Below are 22605 nucleotides of genomic sequence, written 5' to 3' on the forward strand. Positions count from 1 at the left end.
TAAAAAGGTGAGCTGCAACTCTTCCCACCTGATGTTCGGTTTCGCCAAAAGCCAAACAAACAGAGCTGAAATACTCAAAACTTACTCAGTAAGCACAACTTTCCAGCACTTTCCACAAGCCTGGGAGAAATTAAGCTCCCTTTAACCTTAACAGAGCTCAGCTTTGCAGCCTTCAACACCCACACAGATGCAGCTGAGGTACAAGAAGCTGCCATGTTGGGGCCAGCCGCCATGTTGGGGTCAGCCACCATGCTGGGGTCAGCCACCATGCTGGGGGCTTGGTGCCATGCTGGGGGCTTGCTGTCCTCTCAGCCCCCATGTTGGCAGCTGGACCACAAGACTGAGATGGAGGAGGGGGAAACAGCTCACCTCCATGCTGCCAGCCAGGAAAGAGGGACACGGCAAAGAAGCCCACAGTTTGGTTTGCCAGTTGATTATCCATGAATAAAAGGGAACCTGGCTCGGTGAGAAAGCAGCTGGGAGCGCACGGCCCCTCACCACATGGCAGCTCTGCCACCACACTGTGCTGAGCACCCGCACCCTGAAGGAGCCACGAACTCCTCACTTTTTAGTGCTTTGAAATTTTACTTTCTTTCCTTAAGCGCTTCTACACCTCACTACCGCTCCGACTACTCACAGAGAAGCCAAAACTTCGAGCGCGAAGCGAGCCGCCCGCGACCTCACGGCTGCCCTTGGGGCGCACGGGCACCGCGCCACGGCTCCCCTTGGCCCGCGGCGCTGCCCCTCCCGCAGCACGGCTATGGCGCCGCCTGCTGCTCCCCCTAGCGGCCGCGCCCCGCCCCGCCCCTCCCGCCGAGGCCCCGCCCCCCGCTGACGTGCGGCCCCGCCCCCGCGGCTGCCCGCTGCCGCCGCGACTTGAGGGCGAGCTCGGCGGCTGCCCCGCGCTTCCGTGCGCTCCTCTCTTCGTGGCTCCGCACCTGGCCGCGCCGCTCCCGGCCCGCCGGTGGGATTTACGGCGGCCGCCTCACCGCAGCCGACGTCCAACCCGCGCACCGCAGGTAAGCGCTGCTCCGCTCTGCCTCCGCGGGAGTCGCGCGGGTCGGCCGCGGGGTGAGGGAGAAGAAGGAGGAGCAGGAGGGGGCACGGCTCGGAGCCGCCGGCGGGGAGCAGAGCCGCGCGGCCCCCGCGCTCCGTCCCTACTTGCCGTCAACTTTTGCGCGGCTCCCCGAGATCCCAGCCCGCCTCCCGCAGCTGGCGCTGGGCTGCGCGCTCCGCTCTGGCGCTGCTTTCTGCCCTCGGGCTTTTGTTCCCCTGGCCGCCCGGCCCGGGATCCCGGCGTCGTGCGGGGAGTCGGGAGAGAGGCAGAAAACGAGTAGACTTAAAGTGGCGATTCCTTTTCTGAACCCCATTTCCTCGCCTGAAACGCGCTGCCCGATAAGACAGAAGCATCGCTTGCGCTCCCCAGCCTGCCGCCCGGGGACATGGCGTCTTAATGAACATTTCTTTGAATTAGCCAAATAAATGCGTTTTTCGAGCCGAGCGTGCGATGGCAGGCAGGAATGATGTGCTGCGAAACGCACAGATGCGGCCGAACACGGGGACAGTTGTGAGCGCTGCCAGCCCTTCCCCTCCACCCGAAAATCCCCTCCGGTCTCTCGTTCTCCCCAGCCCCGTGAGCCTGCCCGGCTTCTGCTCGGGTGTGCGAATGTTCTGTAAGAAAAAGGTACGCCGGGCTTCGTCTGAAGCCTGTTTGTTACTTTAAGAGCTGCCGAGGCCGTGCTGATTGCCCTCTCGCAGCTTTTCCCTTTTCTCCAGCCACGTTTCACCATTTCCCAAAGCGGTATATGCATTTTCCCTGCTCCTCGCATACGGCAAAAGCAGTGCCCGGCTTCGGTGTGCATTCGAATATCGATTCTCTTTTTTTTTTTTTGTGCATTCATACCCTTTAATTTTAACTGGGGAAGGAGCGGATGGATGAATATCACAGTTAATACAACCATCACGGGAAATAAGATTCTGTAAAGTCCCCGAAAGAATAATTTATTTCATTTTATTTTAATTCCCCCGCTGGAGGCCGCCTCTGTTTTTCTCAGCAGGAGACTTTGTTGTAATTAAAGCAGGGAGAACTGGACAGCAGCAAAGCCCTCTGCCTGGTGGCTCTCAGCAGCGCCGTTTTGCAGCGTGCACCACCCCCCAGCGGGCAAAAAACTCCGTAGTAAAGTCGCAGCCAAGCTTTCATCTTTGGAAATGAAATGCAAACGTTTCAGGGCGAGAATCAAATAAAGGTGCACTGGTGGGGCTTTGCTTTTTCGTTTTCCCTTTGTAAGCGGTAGCACAGAGTGGAAAGGTAGCGCGAAAGGCACCGGTGAGCCGTCCGAGGCATTGCTGGAGTTTGCAAACTTTGCGCTGCTGTTTTTCCGAGTGCCTTCAGTGGGTGGATGGCCATCTTTGTCTCCTTCCAGCAGGAAGCCTGCCTGCTAATGGCCGGGGAGCTCTCGAGGTTTGCTTTAATCACCTCGAGGCACGAGGCGGCTCAGGAGAATTAATAGGCGACTGCTTACGTGTATTTTTAATAAGAGGCCCCGGCTCGCTCGGTGCAGGCTGGCCGTGCCCACAGTGCGCTGCACAGAGCTCACTGCATGCACTGAAGCAGCCTGGCAGCCCCACAGCTTGTCAAGTTTTCAGATCAGAGCAGTAAATCTGGTCATCGGTAGGCGAGCAGACAAAAGAGGAAAGAAACAAATCTGTACGGCAGCTGTATGCGGTATTTCAGTAACGGTTTGGATACGCTTAACGTTTTGCACCACGGACTCTGTGCAGGGTATAATTCCACCTAAATTTGCCAAGAGGGAAAACCAGTGATTTCCCCGTGGAAGCAGAGCAGCATTTGTTGCCTGTTCTCTCATTTGAAGCGCAAGCAAATGCCTCACCCCCACAGCAGCTCCCAGAGAGAGCCCAGCAGCCATCCCTGGCCCAGCTGGGCGAGCACCACGATGCAGAGCACTGTGCTCCCCCTCCCTGGCCGTGGGAGCAGGCAGGCCCTGCAGGGCACAGCACTGCGCAGCAGCACGGTGCTCTTCGAGCCAACGTCCTCAAAGCCAGGAAGGGTTTTAAAAGTGAACTTCAGAGAGCAACCACTGAACCGCTCGTAGTCAGTCTCCCTCCTCTGCAGCAGATGCTGCCTTGGCTCACCTTTGGCATGAAGTTCAGCTTCCACTCGGAACCCATTTCAGAGTCAGATTCAATCCCATTAGAGAGAAGAACACATTAAATTTTTCATTTTTAAGGCACGTGAGAACTGGAAGGACAAAGGCAATATTATATTCAGCTACCACACAAGATGGAGGGGGAGGGATAAGCAAAAAAATAAATAAAACCTTCTTGGACGAGAGGAAAAAAATAAAGCACGTTTCACCAAAGCACAGAGACCTGGGGAGCTTACTCTCACTTTAACGAAAACCTCTGCATTCTTTAGCCCTGGAAAAGACAGGCAGAGGACCTTGTGCTTGCCTCACACTGAACAAAGGAGTGGGGCACCTTCCTGAAATATGATGATCGTGGAAATTTCAGCTCCTAGACAGGGTGCTTAGAAAGCATTTTGCTGTCACTATCAACTAAGTCTGAGTAATACACTTGAAAAAACCAAAGCATGTGCATTGTTTTAAGGACAGATTAGCACCGTGGAACTTGTGTTGAAATCTTGGTGAAACTATCCGAGAGGAGCTGTGACCTCTGAGAACTAACCTGGCAGCACGTGCAGTGGATGGGTCCAGTGGTATTTCAAGTGCATTTTATGTTTCTGATCATAACAAATGCAGAGGTAATTCTGCAGTCTTAGTACACAGGTTAAGCAAAATCATTAGGCTTGTCAATAAGCGTATCCTAATAACTTGAAGTTACTCTTGTCCTTTACTACCTAAAAATATGGGGTGAAAGTTGTCCCTGTGCCCTGTTGTGTGGGGGTTAGCAGCCAGCTCCTGGTTATGCTGGGGCAGATGGGGATTAAAGTAAGCACTGTGGGACCTGAAGTGCCAGGTCTGGGTGTTAGTCAGGTTTTATCACATCTTGGAAAGAAGAAATCTCTTTGGCACCGTTTTTAGAAAAACTTACAGCTTTTCTTTTGCTTCTTTTTTTTTTCCTTAAGGCAGGGCAGCTGTATACCACGTGTTACAATAAATACTCTGTGCTTTGGTATTTTCTCTTACGCAGTGCAAATTGCTTTTACCATTTCAAAATGAGCTGTAGCCCGGCGATAAGTCGAGGTGCAGGTCTGGGCATCCCCGCTGTCTGTAACACGGCTGCCTACACAATGTCCCAGGAAAAGTAATTTAACCACACAGTTCAGCAAAGTTCATGAAAATATATTCAGCTCCCAATGAAGATAAGCACAAAAGCTGCCGTTCGGCTGTTCCCTCCTTACTTTTGTTACCAAAAAGTCATTTAAAAATGAATTTCAGAATGCACTCTCTGAAATCCATCTTTTTTTCCTGCTCTGCTCGAAATTAATGGCTCCTTTCAGAGCCATGTGTCCATGAAGCCTCCCATGCTGGTGCTGCGGGGACCTGCACACCCAGCGGGTCCCCTCTGCTTTCATCCCAGGCCGGGATGGGAGGAGGAGGGCTGGAGCAGGGCAGCAGGATTCCGTTCTGTGCAGACAGATCGCTGGAGCCTTTGATATGCAAAAACATTGTTTTCAGCTGTGGCTCCAGATATAAAAGGGAAGTGCAAGATATCAAACAATCAGAACCTGGAGAAAACTATTCTGCCCTCAGAAAAGGGAGTGGGGGGCACGGGCTTAATCCACATTTTTGAAACAGTATCATCTTCTCCAAAGAGACCTGCTTTTATTTTCCTCCCTTGTTTTTATGTAATTTTGAGAGAAGGGATAAAAAAAATTCCAAGAACTTAATGAGCTTTAGTGCTTTCATTTTAATCCCACACATTACCGCTATTATAATGGCAGCAATAAGCAAAGGGCTGACAATCAGACGGGGCAGAGAGGAAGCTGTTTATATGCTAGAAAGGTAAAGCCAATGCACTTAACTTTCTCGTGTCTGTATGCACACTAGAGATAGTTTTGATCAATAGCAACGTGCCTTTTTCATTTTTGTTTTTTTTACAGCCTACTTAACAGCTCTAAAAGTTCTGAGGAACAATTTATGAGATTATTTTTTTTTTCAGCTTCTTAAAAGTGACTCAAAGCCTTCAAAGGCCTACTTAACAACAAATTTATACTCTTACTTCACCACACAACTCCCAGAAAATGTCCTCTGTCACAACTTCGCATTACTTCCTATGAGACACATTATTTTTATGTAGCTCTTAAGCAACTGTTTCATTTCCAAGTTTTGGGAATAGATCCTGGACTTAAGTTTCCACAAACACTTGAATGATACAGACCAAGGAAATTGGATGCTGCTTAATCTCAAAGAATGTGGAGCTTTTTCTGTTCCATTTTCTAATACTGACTGCATATATTAACCAATCCCTAAAAAAAACATGCATTCCTTTATAACCCACACAGAACCTTAGTTTTACTAAAAAGTAAAGAGTATCTTTAGATGCTTAATTCTGCCCATCTTACAGAATGTCTCTCATTTCGGTTTACAATTTTCATTGCACAACTGCTGAAGCAAGGTGAAAAACAAGCAGAAAACCAACCCTCAGATAAGCATTATAGCAGCTTCAGGGGAGCAGAGGCTTTACTGTTCCCTCATGGAATGCTCGCACCATCACAAGGATGGGTTTGGTTTTGCTATTTTTTTTTCCTCTCAAATGCTCATCTTTATGCTGCTGAAGAGGAAAACCATAGTTTTATGTATGAAAATAATTGTTTTATCAGTGCAAATCTGTTGCTACAGGAGTAGAAAGTACTGCACGAAGACTTCGTGATGCCTGCTTCCAATTACAAAAGAGTCTTAAAGCAGAAACTGCTTTTGTTCAGCTCTGTTATTTTATGATGGCCCAGAAGCAGCTCCAGCTATGCCCACATGAAGGGAGTTACACAAGCCTTATTCAGCCCACTGTTTCTTCAGGGCTTTTCAGTGCTGAGGACCATGCTCAGTACTGAGGATTTGATTTCAGACTTAACCACTGGTATTTCAGACAGATACTGCCTACATGCTCTCAGGGAACAGAGACTCGGTATCTCACTGCATACTTTCTGTCCTTAAAAACAGCCAAATGGTTCCTCAAGTAATAAGAAAAGCCGAGGCTACTTTTATTTGTGAAGTGAGAAAAATCAAATTAATAAAATGTCAATCTAAACAGTGATTCCACTGAGCAAAATGACAAATACAGTAGCTCACGAGTTCAGACAGCTTGGCACACTGAGCACATTTTATGGAGAAAACCCACATGCCTCCATTTTCAAGAAGCTGATACAGATGACTACTAGCTAGCCCACAACGCAGAAACAGCAGGATGCACATGTGAAACATTAATTCTCTATTTCAGTGAAAACTTCTCCTCGTTCATCCAACAAGTACTGACTGGTAATTAACTCATTTTAAATTTAATACCAAAGAGAGGTTCATGATCTACTTCTGTTTGCCTGAAACAAAAAGCAAGCAACCACGTTAAGTCCTCCCATGGCAGGACTGCCATTTGTCCTCGAGCGGGAAAACATCATTTGCAAAGACTTTGGTACTGTCCGTTAATGCACAATGACTTCATTTGCTGCTGGAAGGAGGGAAAAGATTTGTTCCAGCAAAATGGCAACCACGTGAGACTAAACAGCAAAAGCTGTTAATAAACATCCCTGCATTTTGCTGAAATACTGATGTATTGGGATAAAACCATGTGCTGATTTTGTACAGTAAGCACAGCATGATTTACATGGGAATGGAATACAACAGAATAATAGTGTCCAGCAGTTGTTATTAATTACAGTTTCTTCTGTTTGTTTTTACTTTTACAGGAAATTAAGAGTTCACGGAAAGCTTTAAAGAGGAGTTTTCTGTAAAGGGAATTAACACTTTGGTGTCTTTTTATGAAGAAGACCACCTGAATTGTGTAACATTCCTACAGCTGGGGGACCGGCTTCAGCGTGCAGCACAGGAGGAATTCTTTCCTGCATTACAAATTGGGAAGAAGTGTTAAGAAATGGTCCTCTCTGAGAGGTGTGGATGTATCAGGATGTAGCTGCTGTACAAAGTTTATCCTTGGATAACTCTGGACAGAGATAAACCTCCATTGCTGACCTCCTGAAGAGGCGATCCTTGTTCAGGCCCCAGCATAATGAATAGTTTCCATCACGCGGCGCTCAAGCTCCAACCTCCCAGCTACTGCATCCCACAAAAGAGCTTGTACAAGTTACAAAGAAAGTAATTCTTGTTAAAGGCATTAAACCAAACAAAAGAGGCTCTCCATTCACAGACTTTACACGAGAACAGAAACAGAAGCTGAAGCTTTTCTGCTTCTCGGCCGGTGTGCTTACATACCATGGTAAATCTTTGTTGGGTTGCCCCTGGAGCATAGTGCCTGGGAGCGAGCACCACCAGGAGGGGGCGGCCGACGGAGAAGTCGTCCATGGAGTGAAGTATAAGAGCAAGAGAGGAATTTGTTTGCTGGATATCCTCAAGCACAAAATTTACTCTTACCTTTAAATACGGTAGGATCAATATGAATCTGTTTTCCTTTTCATGCCTTGGAGAATGAAGTTCAGTTAATATATGAACCCACAAGAGAAAGGGTCATGACACTGCTTAATGCATAGGGCATCTTACAGAAGTTTTCACCACCCTAATTACAGTGGTAATTGAATTATGTTGTCTTAAAACCTATAAAAATGCTAATTACCCAAGCTCAGTGTACAAACACACTACCAGTGCAAAGTACAATTTCAGTCTCAAGAGTTAGTTTATATTATCCCACCCTGCACAGTATGAACTAATAAGATGTGAAAATGTAGTTAAACCTGCCAAATAGTCTCTTATTAGTGTACTGCTTAGCAAGAAGACTTTTGAGAATGACAAATATTTAAACATGAAATTAAGCATGTAATGAAATATTCCATCCAGCCAACTAGAAAGCCACAGCTCAGACAGCTCTGTTGGCTTGTAAGCTGCACGCCAATTGTTACATTCACCTTTCTAAACATTCCAGGTTGAAAAACAAGAAGAGTAAGCTGCAGTATTTGTAAAATGCACCATGTGGTGTTAAGTTCCCAGAAAAACCCAAAAAAATCTGGAGCTGGGCTCTGTTCTCATCTGCATTTTGTACCATGCCACTAGGACTTTCTTGAACCTCTAGAATAGCTACCACTGAACTTCTGGGTTTGGTAAGGGTTTTATAGTTCACTTAAGGGCTTCTAGGTAGTTAGCTGGCTTAGGAATTACTTCTTATCTTTCAGATATAGAATGATTTACTTGAACTCTGGTTTGACTTCAGCTGTGTACTTATCTGGTATGTGCGAACAAAGATTGCCTCTATATGTGAAATGGGGAGGAATCTTCAGAAGGAGCCTTCTTGGTTAAACCAAACCACTCACAGATCAGACATGCCTAGTTATATTATTTTAAATTACTATTCAGAATAGTCTATTAACTTAATTGAATTAGCAAAAGCAGAAATATTGTTATTGATGTATGTAGAAAAAGTAGAATGTCTACAGACTTGAATTTTTGTTCTGTATGTCAGATGTCTTCTGTAATGCTGAAGTCAAATTTTCATTGCATTTCATCGCTGATGATCTGGATAATTTTGTTTGTTTGTTTGTTTTTAGATTTTGAAGATCAGAACTCATCATCTCATCATTCCTGACCATGATTACTGTACCCTGGAGCGTCTTCCTAATTTGGACTAAAATAGGGCTGTTACTTGACATGGCACCTTATTCTGTCACTGCCAAATCGTGCCCATCAGTATGTCGCTGTGATGTGGGTTTCATATATTGTAATGATCGCGATTTGACATCTATTCCTACAGGAATCCCAGAGGATGCTACTAACCTCTTCCTTCAGAACAATCAAATAAATAATGCTGGGATTCCATCAGAACTGAAGAACTTGCGTAGGGTTGAAAGAATATTTTTATACCACAACAGCCTAGACGAATTCCCCACTAACCTCCCTAAGTACGTCAAAGAACTGCATTTGCAGGAGAATAATATAAGGACCATCACTTATGATTCGCTTTCACAAATTCCTTATCTGGAAGAACTGCATTTGGATGATAATTCTGTTTCCGCTGTTAGCATTGAAGATGGAGCTTTCAGGGACAACATCTATCTCAGACTTCTTTTTCTCTCTCGAAATCACCTTAGCACCATTCCCTGGGGTTTGCCTAAAACAATAGAAGAGCTACGCTTGGATGATAATCGTATTTCCACAATTTCAGAGCTGTCCCTTCAAGACCTTACAAATCTAAAACGCCTTGTTCTAGATGGAAATCTTCTAAATAACCACGGATTAGGAGACAAGGTCTTCATGAATCTAGTCAATCTTACAGAACTGTCACTGGTTCGCAATTCACTTACAGCCGCACCAGTAAATTTGCCAGGAACAAACCTAAGGAAGCTTTATCTTCAAGAAAACCATATCAATCATGTGCCACCCAATGCTTTCTCTTACTTAAGGCAGTTGTATCGACTAGATATGTCCAATAACAATCTCAGCAATTTACCTCAGGGCGTCTTTGATGACCTGGACAACATAACTCAGCTGTTTCTTCGCAACAACCCTTGGCACTGTGGGTGCAAAATGAAGTGGGTCCGTGACTGGTTGCAGTCATTGCCTTTGAAAGTGAACGTACGCGGGCTGATGTGCCAAGCACCAGAAAAAGTGCGCGGAATGGCTATCAAAGACCTCAACGCGGAACTGTTCGACTGTAAGGATGACATGAGCACCATCCAGATCACCACCGCAGTACCCAACACACTGTACCCAGCCCAGGGACACTGGCCGGTTTCTGTGACCAAACAACCAGACATCAAGACCCCCAACCTAAACAAGAACTACAGAACCACGGCCAGCCCGGTACGCAAGATCATTACAATATTCGTGAAATCAGTGAGCACAGAGACCATCCACATCTCCTGGAAAGTTGCGCTGCCAATGACAGCCTTACGGCTCAGCTGGCTCAAGATGGGCCACAGCCCTGCCTTTGGATCTATAACTGAAACCATCGTGACAGGGGACAGGAGCGACTATCTGCTTACAGCACTCGAACCCGAGTCGCCGTACCGTGTGTGCATGGTCCCCATGGAAACCAGCAACATCTATCTCTCTGACGAGACACCTGAATGCATCGAGACCGAGACAGCTCCCCTCAAGATGTACAACCCGACAACCACACTCAACCGGGAGCAAGAAAAGGAGCCCTACAAGAACTCCAGCGTGCCTCTGGCCGCCATCATTGGTGGCGCGGTGGCACTGGTGGCCCTGGCACTGCTGGCCCTGGTGTGCTGGTACGTCCACAGGAATGGGGCCCTCTTCTCCCGGCACTGCGCCTACAGCAAGGGGCGCAGGAGGAAGGATGACTATGCTGAGGCGGGCACTAAGAAGGACAACTCCATCCTAGAAATCAGGGAGACTTCTTTTCAGATGATACCCATCACCAACGACCAGGTGTCCAAGGAGGAGTTTGTAATACACACCATTTTCCCCCCTAACGGCATGAATCTGTATAAGAACAGCCACAGTGAAAGCAGTAGTAACAGGAGCTACAGAGACAGTGGTATTCCAGATTCAGATCATTCACACTCATGATACTGAAGGACATGAAAGACTGGTTTGCTTTTGGTTGGTTTGTTGTTTGTTTGTTTGTTTTTTTTAAAAAAAAAAAAGAGAAAAGACTGACTTTTAACGGTTGCTGTTCTACTGCAAAACACTGGATTAAAGACTGACAAAGCAATGTACTGTACATTTGCCATATAATTTATATTTAAGAACTTTTTATTAAAAGTTTCAAATTTCAGGCTACTGCTGCGATTAATGTAGTGGGGATACCTGACCACAATTCTATATTTTAGTATTTTTTAGTAATTTGTACTGTATTTTCCTTGCTAATATTGAAGTTACAGACCATTTAACTTTTGTGTTCTACTGAGTAAGATGACTTGTTGACTGTGAAAGTGAATTTTCTTGCCGTGTTGAGCAGTCAGAACATTCATCTGAGATCCTTGTAAGTGTAAGCACAGGCCATTTTTCACTTTGGTATTAATAAAATAATGTTAAACCTGGCGAATCAGGAAGATCAAGAAGTGGTTGCAAAAACTCACAGAACTTAAATGTTGGGTCTGTTAAATCTGTAAACCACGACAATATTCAATAAACAAAAATGCGTGTAGTAATGGGCAATATCAGCTGTCTGGACACATCCATCCAACAATGGTGAAATCCAATCTAAAAAGAAAATAATCAAATCAATTACATGCATGAGACTTAAACTGTTGGCATGTGTAAAGAAAAAACTGACCCTTGGAAGAAAGCGTAACAAAATTCCTAACAAGGAATTCTAAAGAAATGCGCTAGGCTCCAGTAACCAAGGGGTAGACAGGGTGTAAGGATGGATTTCTGGTTATCAGCACCAGCGGTCTGTTAGAGAGAAAATGGTGATGGATGGCCACAGACATTTGGAAGGCAGTGGCAGAGGGACAGGGAGAACACTGAGCAACTGTTCTTCAGCAGAAGGGCTGGAAGTACAGTTTGGTAAGGAAAACAAAGTGGACGAAAAGCAGGCAAGCAGTCTCATAAATTTTAGTCACCCAGGTCAAAAGAAAATTGGGGAATGCAGATATTTTAAAGCATATACTTAAACGTTCTGTAGGTATGCGTTAACTGTACTGCCATTACAGTCAGGAATACTGCCCATTACTCTCACAGTTTTCCAGAAATTCCTTGCTAAATCTGTAAAGTAACGTTTCTTTCTGCCTTCCTGCTGGACTATATGCTATTTCATGTTTAAACCCCAAGCCACACTTTGTTGCCATAATCATTTGTCTTTTCAACTAAAAACCAAAGTGCATTGTACGCCCTTTGGCCGGTCTTGTATGTGCCTTGATCCAACGCTACATGTATCAAGTTTTTTAAAACAAAACAAAAAACCCTAAAAAAAAAAATAAAATACCCACTTTTTCGTACATAACTTAAATATGACAAACACTGGTCTCATTGGTGAATAAAGTTGAAAGATCAGTAGAGTAACGCCACGTATCTGAGGTGCACTGACAGGAAAGCCACTCAGAAGCTACTATTTTTCAGGTCCTAAGTTCCATCTTTTACTTTGTTCAATATGGTATCACACTTCCTGGGTTTCTGTACTGTTAATTACTTTTAATAGCGAGTTTTAACAACTTCCAATTGTATCAGTAATGAAAAGGAAAGGAAGGGAAATTACAGTTACAGCTCTCTCAGACCTTTTTCAACAAAACCACCAATTAAAAGGTAGAGGGACATACAAATGCTTAATATTTTGGATGTTATTTTGGACAGGAAAGAATGTATACCAAATGCAGTTCAATTTTGAGAGTATTTTAGCAGTGCTCAGCCTCTCTGTTTCTCCAGGAGTAGTAAGGGGTGGAAGATGACAGGACGAACTACAGGAGATGCCAATACTGATGGTTTCAGCAGTCACTCAACAAATGACTCCTGCCAGAGGTCCATCTGCCTGCACAGACACCAAGTTGCCAGTAACAGACAGCTCATTTCAGCTTCATTTACCAGATGTGGCCAGAGAAGTTCCTCTCCAAACACTCCATGCCACGGTTTCCAGTTTTTGGGAAGTGGAGGAGCAGCTCTGAGCTTCACCACTGACCTCTCGCAGTCCCACCTGTGCTTCACGTGGAACACGGGCTGGATCCACAGTGCCAATGCACTGGGGACACGATGCTGAGCAGCTCTGTGCTGCTCTGGGAGATGCACTCAGCAGGACTATTCTGCTCTACTTTCTCATCAGGTACAAATCTGAAGGGAGAGAACGCCAAGACAAGCATGTGGAGACTCATTTCATTCTGGAAGACCAATCCAGATAGAGAAGACTGACCTGCTTTTCTTCATGCAAACTAGCATACTGGGACCCTTATACCTGAAATACATTTAATGGCTGGCTCGCTGGCAACAGATTACTAGTTCTTTGCCATCAGCACTCCAATAGCAAAATCAAAAAGGTTTTGCTGCATTTTCAAGCTGTTGATATGAAAACCTCTCTTGTAGCTGACTCAAAACTTGTACTTTGGAAAGGATAAAAGAAAACCCCATGAATACTTTTCCTGTGCTTCTCCTGGGGTCAGCCAGAGGCAGCTTAATAACACTGCACACCATCTACCTGCATTACTGAGATGATTCCATACAGACATCCTGTGGGCTAGCAGAAGTCATCATTTGAGGAGATAATTGCATGTCAATTTAAATTACAAGGACTTCTCTTATAAAATGTACATAATATGAGACAGTAATATGCAAATCCAAAGCAACTTCAACAAGCTGGCCCAGTTGTTCCAGGTTTACCTCCACCAGAAAGCAGATGAGAACCTGGAGCAATGGTGCCAGGCTCTATGGAAAAGCAGACCAGGTTGGCAGGCAGAGCTGGTGTCCTACAGCAGCTGCTGTCAATGGAAAAAACACCGCACATCTACGCATACAAGATCTTCAAGGTCTATGCCAACTTTTAGACAACACGCATAATATGAAGCTGTGTTAATTTGGCAAGTGAAAGATTAATTTCAAACTGAAGTCTGTATTTTTTTCTTTTGATATTGACAAAAATTTCTGCTGCTTGTCATGGCCATCTCTCAAGAATCTTCTACTTAACCTAACACTCCAGTTACAGCATGCAGTACACTCTAGCACCAGTACATACATCCATTCATCCATTCCATTAGACAGCTGTATATTCAGACAAGTCACACTACTTCATTCAGCAGTATACTCATTTATCAAAATAAAATTAATCCACATTAAGTTTATCTCAACTTTTAAAATCCACGTTATTTCAGCGTGCTGCTAAATATCTAATTTCAGAGCAAGGAGTGAAATGTTTTTCAACACAGCCTACACCCCTGTTCGGAGTGAACTTAATCAGCATCTTCTGTGTTAATTTAAGCCCAGTATCTTTCACATTCCTTATTACTGCTCCTTTTCTTGATTTATACTATTCACAGTTCTGTTTATTCTGAATGCTGACACCAAAAAAAACCCCAGGTACTTTGGAAGCCATATTCATTTTGTCTCATCTCAGTAAGTTCCAAACTACATTTGCTTCACTTTTAAGCTATTGCTTCCTAACTCTGTACAACAGCCTGAAACGCAAACAACTGTTGGGATCTGGGGTTGTGTTTTTGTTTTTTTCCTGGCTTTAACAGTAGCACAATCAAAGCATTATGGCTTTGGAACACCGTTACCAATTCTGCTAATGCTTTAGCTAGCTTGCAAGCTATATTGTGCCAATGCTGTACATACTGTGTAGAGCAGCAAATGCAATAAAGCAAGAATGAAAGTAATACAAAGCCTTATTTACTATTCAAATAACTCACTGATGATGTAACGCAATGAGCACATATACAGACTTCTGTCTTAAATAAGAGGGTGTCCTTTTGTGTGTTCGTCCCAGCTGCAGTTGGCCACAATCTTCGATCACGGACTGGCAAATGCCTCTATTTCTCCAAACCAGATTACTTTTGGTTTTGGATGGAGCCATCACTCGCTTGGATGTCCTCTGCTTTCCAAACAGCTTAACCTTACTTTCAAACCCACAGAGGCACGTTCAGCACACAGTGCTTCAGGATCACCTTGGGAATGAGCGTTGTTTAATTAACTGTTTCCTAAGTGTCACCACAACAACAAGCTTCAAGCCACAAGCCAGCACTTACAACTGCAATTTTTACAAAGCGTCTACTGACTCCATATCTGGGGAGTTTCTTCCATCCAGAAGTGGTTCATCAGAAAGAAAGATGATTCACTGAAACCAGACAGGAAAATTTTATGCTTTGAAGTCTATTTTGTCTTTGTAAATGAATTTAATTTGGGGGATGCTGAAGGAGCTTTCCTCTAACAATCAAATTAGAGCTGTTTCAAGCCCTCTGAAGATATAACTGTGTATCAGTCTGGACACATAATCTTTTTTGGTGAACATGTACACTGGATTTATTCTCAACAGTAAATCACCAGATTGTTTCCTGATCCTTGTAAAAATGTAGACAAAAACAAAATATATCTCAGTAAAACAGCTGCACAGCACCTAGTTCAAAGCAACGTTTACCAGCATCCATCGGGATGCTCGTTTTCCTGCAGCTTTAATGATTGCTGGGGAACATTCATACCCAGTGTGGCAACCAAAGCACTTCAACAATACGGATGTTAGGCCAAATAACTGTCCTCTAGCAGCTCCTAGGATTGTCAGGGGTCCAAGGTGCAAGCAGCCAGCAACTCCATTCCCCTTCCAAGGAGGGGATGGCAACGGCCAGCAGCTGACTATCAGTGCAGCGCTGCAGCATCCTACCATTCTACACACACCTCTAAGCAAAGGTTTGTCACAAGTACCTCTGAGGCCCAAAGAACAGGATTTTAGGACCAGTGTGTATCAGCAGACTTCCATCACTTGTTGCTGCCTCTGCTTTTTCTTAGGATGAAAACGCAATGGAGTCATGGTATAAAACCTCCCAAGACTGCTAACACCACCAACAGCTGAAAACACTTTTTGAAACCTGAATCCGGACCTTTCAGCTTAGCAAGAGCACTCATAAATAAGTTATAAAAATAGAAGTGTCTTAATAGGGCTAATTAAATAATCTGACTTGTTGAAGTGGGCTGATAGCATCCATAGAGGCTGATGCTGTGTCCTGAGCAGCCCTCTTAAGTCCCCAAACCAAGGAGCAGGTCAGAGCCCAGTGCTCACCCCTGCGGGACTTAAGCAGAGCCTATCTATAGCCACAGCTATGGAGGGTCTGCTGTTCAAACCAAGGGGCTGCCCTTGGTCTCACATCAGTAAGTACAGGAGCATCGTTTACAGGATTAAATTATGCATGCATTATGCATAGCTGAACCTTTTCATTTAAACTAAATATTATCAAAGATCTATAAGATCAGAAATACCCACCCTATTCACGTAGTACCCTTTCCTCTGTTGGGCTTTGTCTCTGATAAATGCCCACCTGGCAATTAGACTTCCATGTGAAAGCAGGTGTTTGCTGGGGAGTGGGGATTCCTTCTGTTTAGGAGTGTTTTTTTAATGGGTTTTTATTGTTCTGTTTTGGTTGACTTGATTTTCTTGAATGGCATAAATAATCTCACTCTCAGTCTTTCAGTTTAATTGGACATCAAAGTGAACTGTCTGAAAATTTCAATTTAACACTTGTAGCACATCAGTGCACGTATGCTTGGGGTGGTGAGCAAAGGTAAAACAGCATCCCACAAACTTCAGTTTCCCAGCTCTTATAACAATGCTTTTCAGGCTTGAAACTGTTGTTTTTCCACAGATTCAATAGGAAAGTAATCAAATAACATTTCAAAAAGTGAAACCTTCTGCTCAGGAATGCAGCTGCTGGGACAAGAAGAGGATTTAGGAAGCCACTTCGTAACTCTTACTCCATTGGTACATGCAGCACCTTCTCTTCATCTCCTTTAGACAGCCTGTAGTACACGCTCATCCCTCGTGTTAATTAACAACAGAAGTTATTTGCCCTGGACTCCTCCAGTACGAAGCCAACTCCAAACTGTGTATTTTGTTCCCTGAAGTTTGAACAGCACACAGCAGTGCGGACACCTGCAGAATCTCCATTCGGTTGCGGTTTGTTTACCTGGTTTCAATGATCTTCACAAATAAGCACTGAGGACGCTTATTTCTGAAACCTGATGGGTACTTGACTGCCCATAGGGAACAGGAGCTCATTAACAGAGAGAAAGCCAAATCCTGGGTAAGTGCTAACCATGTGAGTAAACACAATTTTAGGGCATTAGCCGATCACGCTGAGCCTCTGTGCCTAATGTCTGAAAAGCATTAATTTTATTGTGGCAGCACCTTAATGGACGCTACCAATCCTGCCCACTAATAACCTTTTCATTTCCCCCGATGTGGTAACAGCAGACAGCAGTAACGATCTACAGGCCAGGACACAAAGAACCTGTATTCCCTGGTCCTGCTCAGCTCCCCAAGCTATCTACTGAGTGGGGTTTGGCTACAAGGGAGTTCAAGCTGGTACCTCGATGGGTCAGGAAGGTGCAGCGTCACCAAGGCTGTAACAGCATCTAAGATTTTCTTCCTTTATAGTTCTCTTTTCTTTGTTAACCCTTTCTTTTTAAACTAGGCTCATTAAGAGAATTTGCTCAGTAAACACAACCGTTCAATTTGCATATAAAAACCTCCTCGCTGCTAATTGCACTTGTTCATATACAGTGGAACGGGTGAAAATCTCCTTTAAGAGTTTGCTGTTCAAGCCAAGGAAAGCACATCCCAACATATTAACCGTGGAAATCACCAGCTGTTACTTGAGCTTACAAATACATGATGCTGAGAAGAAAAAAAAAACAATGATAAAAATCAGATATTCCTAAGAAGCCACTCACAACGCTGCCTCTAAGAATTCTTAGGCAGAGGGTTAAGATCACAAAGTAGTATTTCTACTTCTCAGAACCAAACAATGCTGAAAATATGAACAGCCACTTGGTTGCTTATCTACATGGTAAGCCCTCAGGTCTTTCATGGCTGTCTGTCCAGAGGACCCAGCAGTTGCTGGGACTGAGCTGCTCCCCACATCCCTCAGCACAGACCAAGGCACTGAGAGGAGCACACTGCATCCTCCAACAAAACTACCAACAGCAACTCTCCCAAGCCATGAGCTCTATCACTTCCTTATGCTAGGCCTTAAATAATGCCCCCAAAACAAGTGGCACAGCATTCAAGTATGGATGTTGTGAAGTAATGCCCAGCTTCAGCTGCACAAAAAAGGTTAACCTTTAGGCTGTTTGAATTCATACCCAATCCTAGCAATCACACTCACGTTTTCTTGAAGGCCTTTTCTTCCTCCAGGCCTCCTGATAGATTCTAATACCCTTTCTACATAGAAGTAAAGAACTGTCTGAACAGTACAGTTTGTCAACATCTCCCTGTGTATCAACCAACTTTTTTTTTAAGAAGCACTTGTATCTTTTCAGGCATTAAGTATTAAAACAAAAAAAAAATGGTTTGCCAATTTAGCTTTTAGGATGCTACCGAGAGGAGGAAAGGGAAAGGAAGGAGATCCATTAAACTAAGATGCTAATCAGGGAAAGAATCATGCTGCAGTAAATTGCAGGTAGGAACTTGATTTTCTCATGGAAGAAAAAACAAAACAAAACAAAAAAAACCCTCACGAATCCAGCTATATTGACAAAAGGCCCCATGCAAGAATACCTCTGGCTCCCCAAAGCACCTGCAGCTTCTGGAAGGGAGCTGGTAGGAGGACCATGTTCTGCATCCCACTGAGGAGCATCTCACTGCTTTGGGAAGCACAGGTTTGCTTAACACACAATGCAGCATGGAGCTGGTGGCCCTGCAAGGTGAGAAACCCATCTCCTTGTTCCACAGACTCCCCAAAAAACCCATGCTCCACAAAATCCTCCAAAGGAATCTATCAAAGTGACTTCAACCCCATGATTTGGTACAAAATCAAAGGATGCAAGCTGCTCTAATCTAAGGATCTAAGCTGCAATCTATCACTGAATGGGAGCTGCCCCAATCTGCACATTTTTGACAGGGAACTGATCATTTGTTTTGTTTTGTTTTTCTCCTTCATGCTGTTCTCTGTCACATTAAATACTGCTGGGTTTTAAATTTAAAAAAAAAAAAAACAAAAAAAACAAACAAAAAAAACCATTTACCTATTGTTGCTTCTCCTCATGCTACTGAAGACTAACTTTATCCTTTTATATAATATCCCCAAACCAATTTAAACAGATTCAGCACTTCAAAAGGCTTCAAGTGAAGCATCCATCCAGAAAAGCCTGGTCTGGATAATACATCTGCAGCAACTAGCTGATGCAACCATTTCAGTGGGAAATAAGAGATGATGAACAAAACGTTTGCCATCAGCATGGGAACACAGGAGCAGCCAGTGCCTCGGTAACTGAGGTCCCCTGGCACAAGGGGATACAGGGGCAGGGCATGAGCCCTCTCCAGGCTGCTCAAGGTGCTGTGCACAGCCACTATGGCACATAAAGATGCTCCATGCCCCTCCCAGTAGCAGCTTCCTTGCTCACACCGTGGCCAGGCTGCTTCCTGAGCCCCATTACTGCCTCTCACTCCCCCGTCTGCATTCCTGAAGGGATGAGAATGGCCATGCCAGGCACCGCTGGGAAATGGAGTGCCACCACAGCATTTGCTGGCATGTTTGGCAGCCCGCTAACTTGCCTGTAGGGATGGGGAAGCACGTCCTCACCAGGAGTGCAGCCTCTGCAAGCCCTGGCCAGTGGACAGCCACACCTCCTGTTTCCTTGCAAAAAAATGCAATAACAGGGACAAGAACTGCAAAGGTGCAAATCAGTGGGCCTCCTAAACCTCACAGCAAGCAGAAGGAGCATAAAAGAACACAAAGTCTGACCAAGAGCCATTTGCCAGTTGCATTTATCCTCCAGCATCAAATGAGCGATTACTGAAGTTTACTGCTATAAAGCAATAAAAGAAAGTGCTGCTCTCCCTGCTGTTTGCCATTGGGCTGAGCGGATCCAGGCTGTGTTGTGAGGAACTCGGTCCGAACAGCAGTGAGAACAAGTGAGCGCTCCTCTGCTCCTCCAAGGACCTTCAAACACTGCTGAGACAGAAAGCCAACTTATTTTTCTTTATTTCTATCTATTCACAGAAAAACTAAGAGGAGCAACAAGATTATCTGGGGGCATTATGCGAATGATGCAGTGTGAGCAAATGCACCTTCATAGTGCAAGCACTGCCCACTCAGCGTGCAGGACATGTGCAGCAGCAAGAAGCGTGGTGCCAGTCCCCTCCTCCCCTCCTCCAGGCTGACCCAGATTTGCCTATTTCAATAATTTCTCCAAGAATTGCTCATTACTTCACGCCTGGGATATGTGACCATGTGCTGAGTGCGCAGGTTGCCTGAAAACTGCAGCGTGCTGGGGGTTTTGCTGTTGAACTGACAGTTTTGCAGGTGTAATCATTGCACTTGCTTAGAAAAAAACACTCTGTGTATGGTGAAAGGTAATGATGGCAATTGCAGGCATGTCACATTGGAATTAAACTAGCAGGAAATAAAAAAGGGGGGGAAAAAAAAAATCCCTCCTGCTCACTGTAGAGACCAACTTCCATAGCTCAACTCGAGTGAGAAACTCCAGAAGCTCTTGAAGATTGCTCCAGGCTCAGAAAATGAAAAAGGTTTTAAGGCTTTTTCACAATATTGTTTCTTCACTGATTATTTTTAAAAGTCCTGGCAACCTTAGAACATGCAATCTCATAACCTTACAGCTTGTCAGTAATTCTTAGCTGAACTACAGCAGCAACAAAAGGAATCATGGCAGTATTCCACAGGAACGTAAGATGTACTAAGGGCATGAAAACATCTATAAAATAGTCAAAGGCAAGCAAGAGCAGACCAGCCAGTCTGTTTCACTCTGCAAAGCCTACAATACTTTTCCATTTAACAGTGCTCTCCAAAGCACGATATGCACAGCCATAGCACAAATGGCTTTTATATCAAGACTGGATCTTCTACTTCTCCTTTTTTCCTTGAAACAGAAAAGTTTATCAATGGTTTATATTTGTCTTCACATTAAATATGGTGGAAGGTTGGACTGGATGATCTTAGAGATCTTCTATATATCATCAAGCATTTTCCTTTAAAATAAAGATACAAGCGTGTAGCCAGATGTTCTCCTACATATAGCATCATCAATCCTATGCTAAAATTAATGGCCCTTCCAAGTAATTTTTGCTAAATAGTTGAAATCCGAAAGTAAAGACAATGCAAATTACAACACTAATACTAATTTACTAAGCTACCTCAATTGCATTCAGCTATCCCTTGTTCTTTGCTTGCAGCATTATGGGGCTGTTTGATCAAGCAAAACTGCAGATGTTCAACCCCCTTGCTTGCCAAGGGGTCTGAAAACGAAACAGAGGTGACAGCACCGGGCTACCTCATCTCACCTGTAGCAATGCTGCAATGAAGTAGCTACTGCTGGGGGAAACAAAATAGCAAGAACTTCTACAGCCAGCACTGCTGCAATGCGCTACAGTCCAAACAACAAGCCAGAACAAAAGCCCCGGGAACCCACAGTCATCCTGCCTCTGTGAAGCTTAGGTACCATTCCCACTGCTTTACTGTCCAGGCTCTGCAACACATCATCCTATACCTGTCATCCACAGGGATGCTACACGAGGTCTAACGGACTGGCCAGTCCCAATGCCAGCCCAGTCTGCGCCGCTGACACGTCAGCAGCACTGGTTCTGCTGTCAGACACAGCTCACATTGTTCTGCTGCGGCTGAGCTTCATCCAAGCTGAACACTGCTTGCACATACTGTAGTTTCACAAAAAAAGATTGAAGTTCTCAGCTTCTACTGCAAGTTTCCTGCAAACTTCTCTCATTACGGGCCCACCTATCTCATAGCAACTTCATTTCTTAGGTTTTCCTGAAGTTGGTGCTTTTGAAGAGACAAGCACTGCATCCTTGGGTCTCTGGGATTGTATTTTAAATGACAAAATCTAAAAGGCTCTGACTAATCAGTGGGTTCTTTTTCCTATCAGAAGGTCAACTGCTTCACACATCTACTGCTAAAAGGAAAAGAACAAATCCAGGCAATATTTTCTATTCCCCACTTCTCCAAGAGACGTGGGTGACATTTATAACCAGGGTACAAAAGCTCATTAATACCATATGCTGACCTATATAAAAAGGGTTATTGGCTTAACACAATAGGAGATACTCCCCTGGAAAACGGGTAAGAAGAGGAAAGAACAGCTCAAGATAAGCCATCTCTTCACAAACAGGGGCTCAGATCATTAAGCGATAGTATTAAACAGGCCAACATTTTTCACCTCCCCTCCACTCATTTAAAAACTCATTCAAAATCAGGGAATAAAAGCCCTGCAGACACCCGAGGACACCGTAAAGGCAATTCTCTCTCAGAGGGCTGCTAGCAGGCAGGGAGGGAGAGAAAGGTCTATTTTAGTGGAGCTCACTGACAGGCTGGCACCTACTCAGAGGTGACTCAAGAAGCCCGGCGTGGCCGTGCAGCCACCGAGAGCCGTATATCTTCAAGGAAGACAGCACTGCCTATACATTACTTCTGCTTTTAAAAGACTTCTCTTCTGGAAGCTTTGCTTTTTCCTTTCAAACCAGTCGCTTAAAGCAAGTTCCTCCACCACCATGCTCTGCCAAGTGCAGGCTTCACTGCTGCGAGGCCCCGAAGGCCGGCTCCTTCCAGCCTACCGACTGCTCATGGCAGCCCTCTCCTCTCCCAGCCCCATTTCCCAAGCACAAACATCTGCTTTCTTTGCTGCTCCCAACCGATGACGGGCAGCCTGGGCTGCTGGTTGGCAACTCTGCACATAGCAGGGGGGGTTGAAACTAGATGATCATTGTGGTCCTTTTCAACCCAGGCCCTTCTGTGATTCTGTGATTATGATGAGCCTGAATTTATAGAAGAAATTGATATCACCTCTCTTTAGGTGCACAGAGTTCTTCTGAAAGCAATTAATGACAGAAGAAAGTATTTCTTAG

General features: G+C 44.7%; 2 protein-coding genes across 4 annotated transcripts in view; one reads left to right on the forward strand and one right to left on the reverse strand.

The window, feature by feature from the left end:
* The window catches only part of MACROD2 (mono-ADP ribosylhydrolase 2), an 839235-nt gene that overhangs the window by 732991 nt on the left and 83639 nt on the right, over positions 1 to 22605 (reverse strand). The gene's annotated exons all lie outside the window — the stretch shown is intronic.
* Positions 946 to 12054, forward strand: FLRT3 (fibronectin leucine rich transmembrane protein 3). The gene is made up of 3 exons (XM_042810731.1): positions 946 to 1019; positions 6881 to 7573; positions 8687 to 12054. The coding sequence occupies exon 3, from the start codon at positions 8727 to 8729 to the stop codon at positions 10668 to 10670; it is 1944 nt and encodes a 647-aa protein (XP_042666665.1). The 5' UTR covers positions 946 to 1019; positions 6881 to 7573; positions 8687 to 8726; the 3' UTR covers positions 10671 to 12054.

This window comes from Centrocercus urophasianus, unplaced genomic scaffold (genome assembly GCF_019232065.1).
Source record: "Centrocercus urophasianus isolate 14NV4802_14NV808 unplaced genomic scaffold, USGS_Curo_1.0 seq_10, whole genome shotgun sequence".
Lineage (NCBI taxonomy): Eukaryota > Metazoa > Chordata > Aves > Galliformes > Phasianidae > Centrocercus > Centrocercus urophasianus.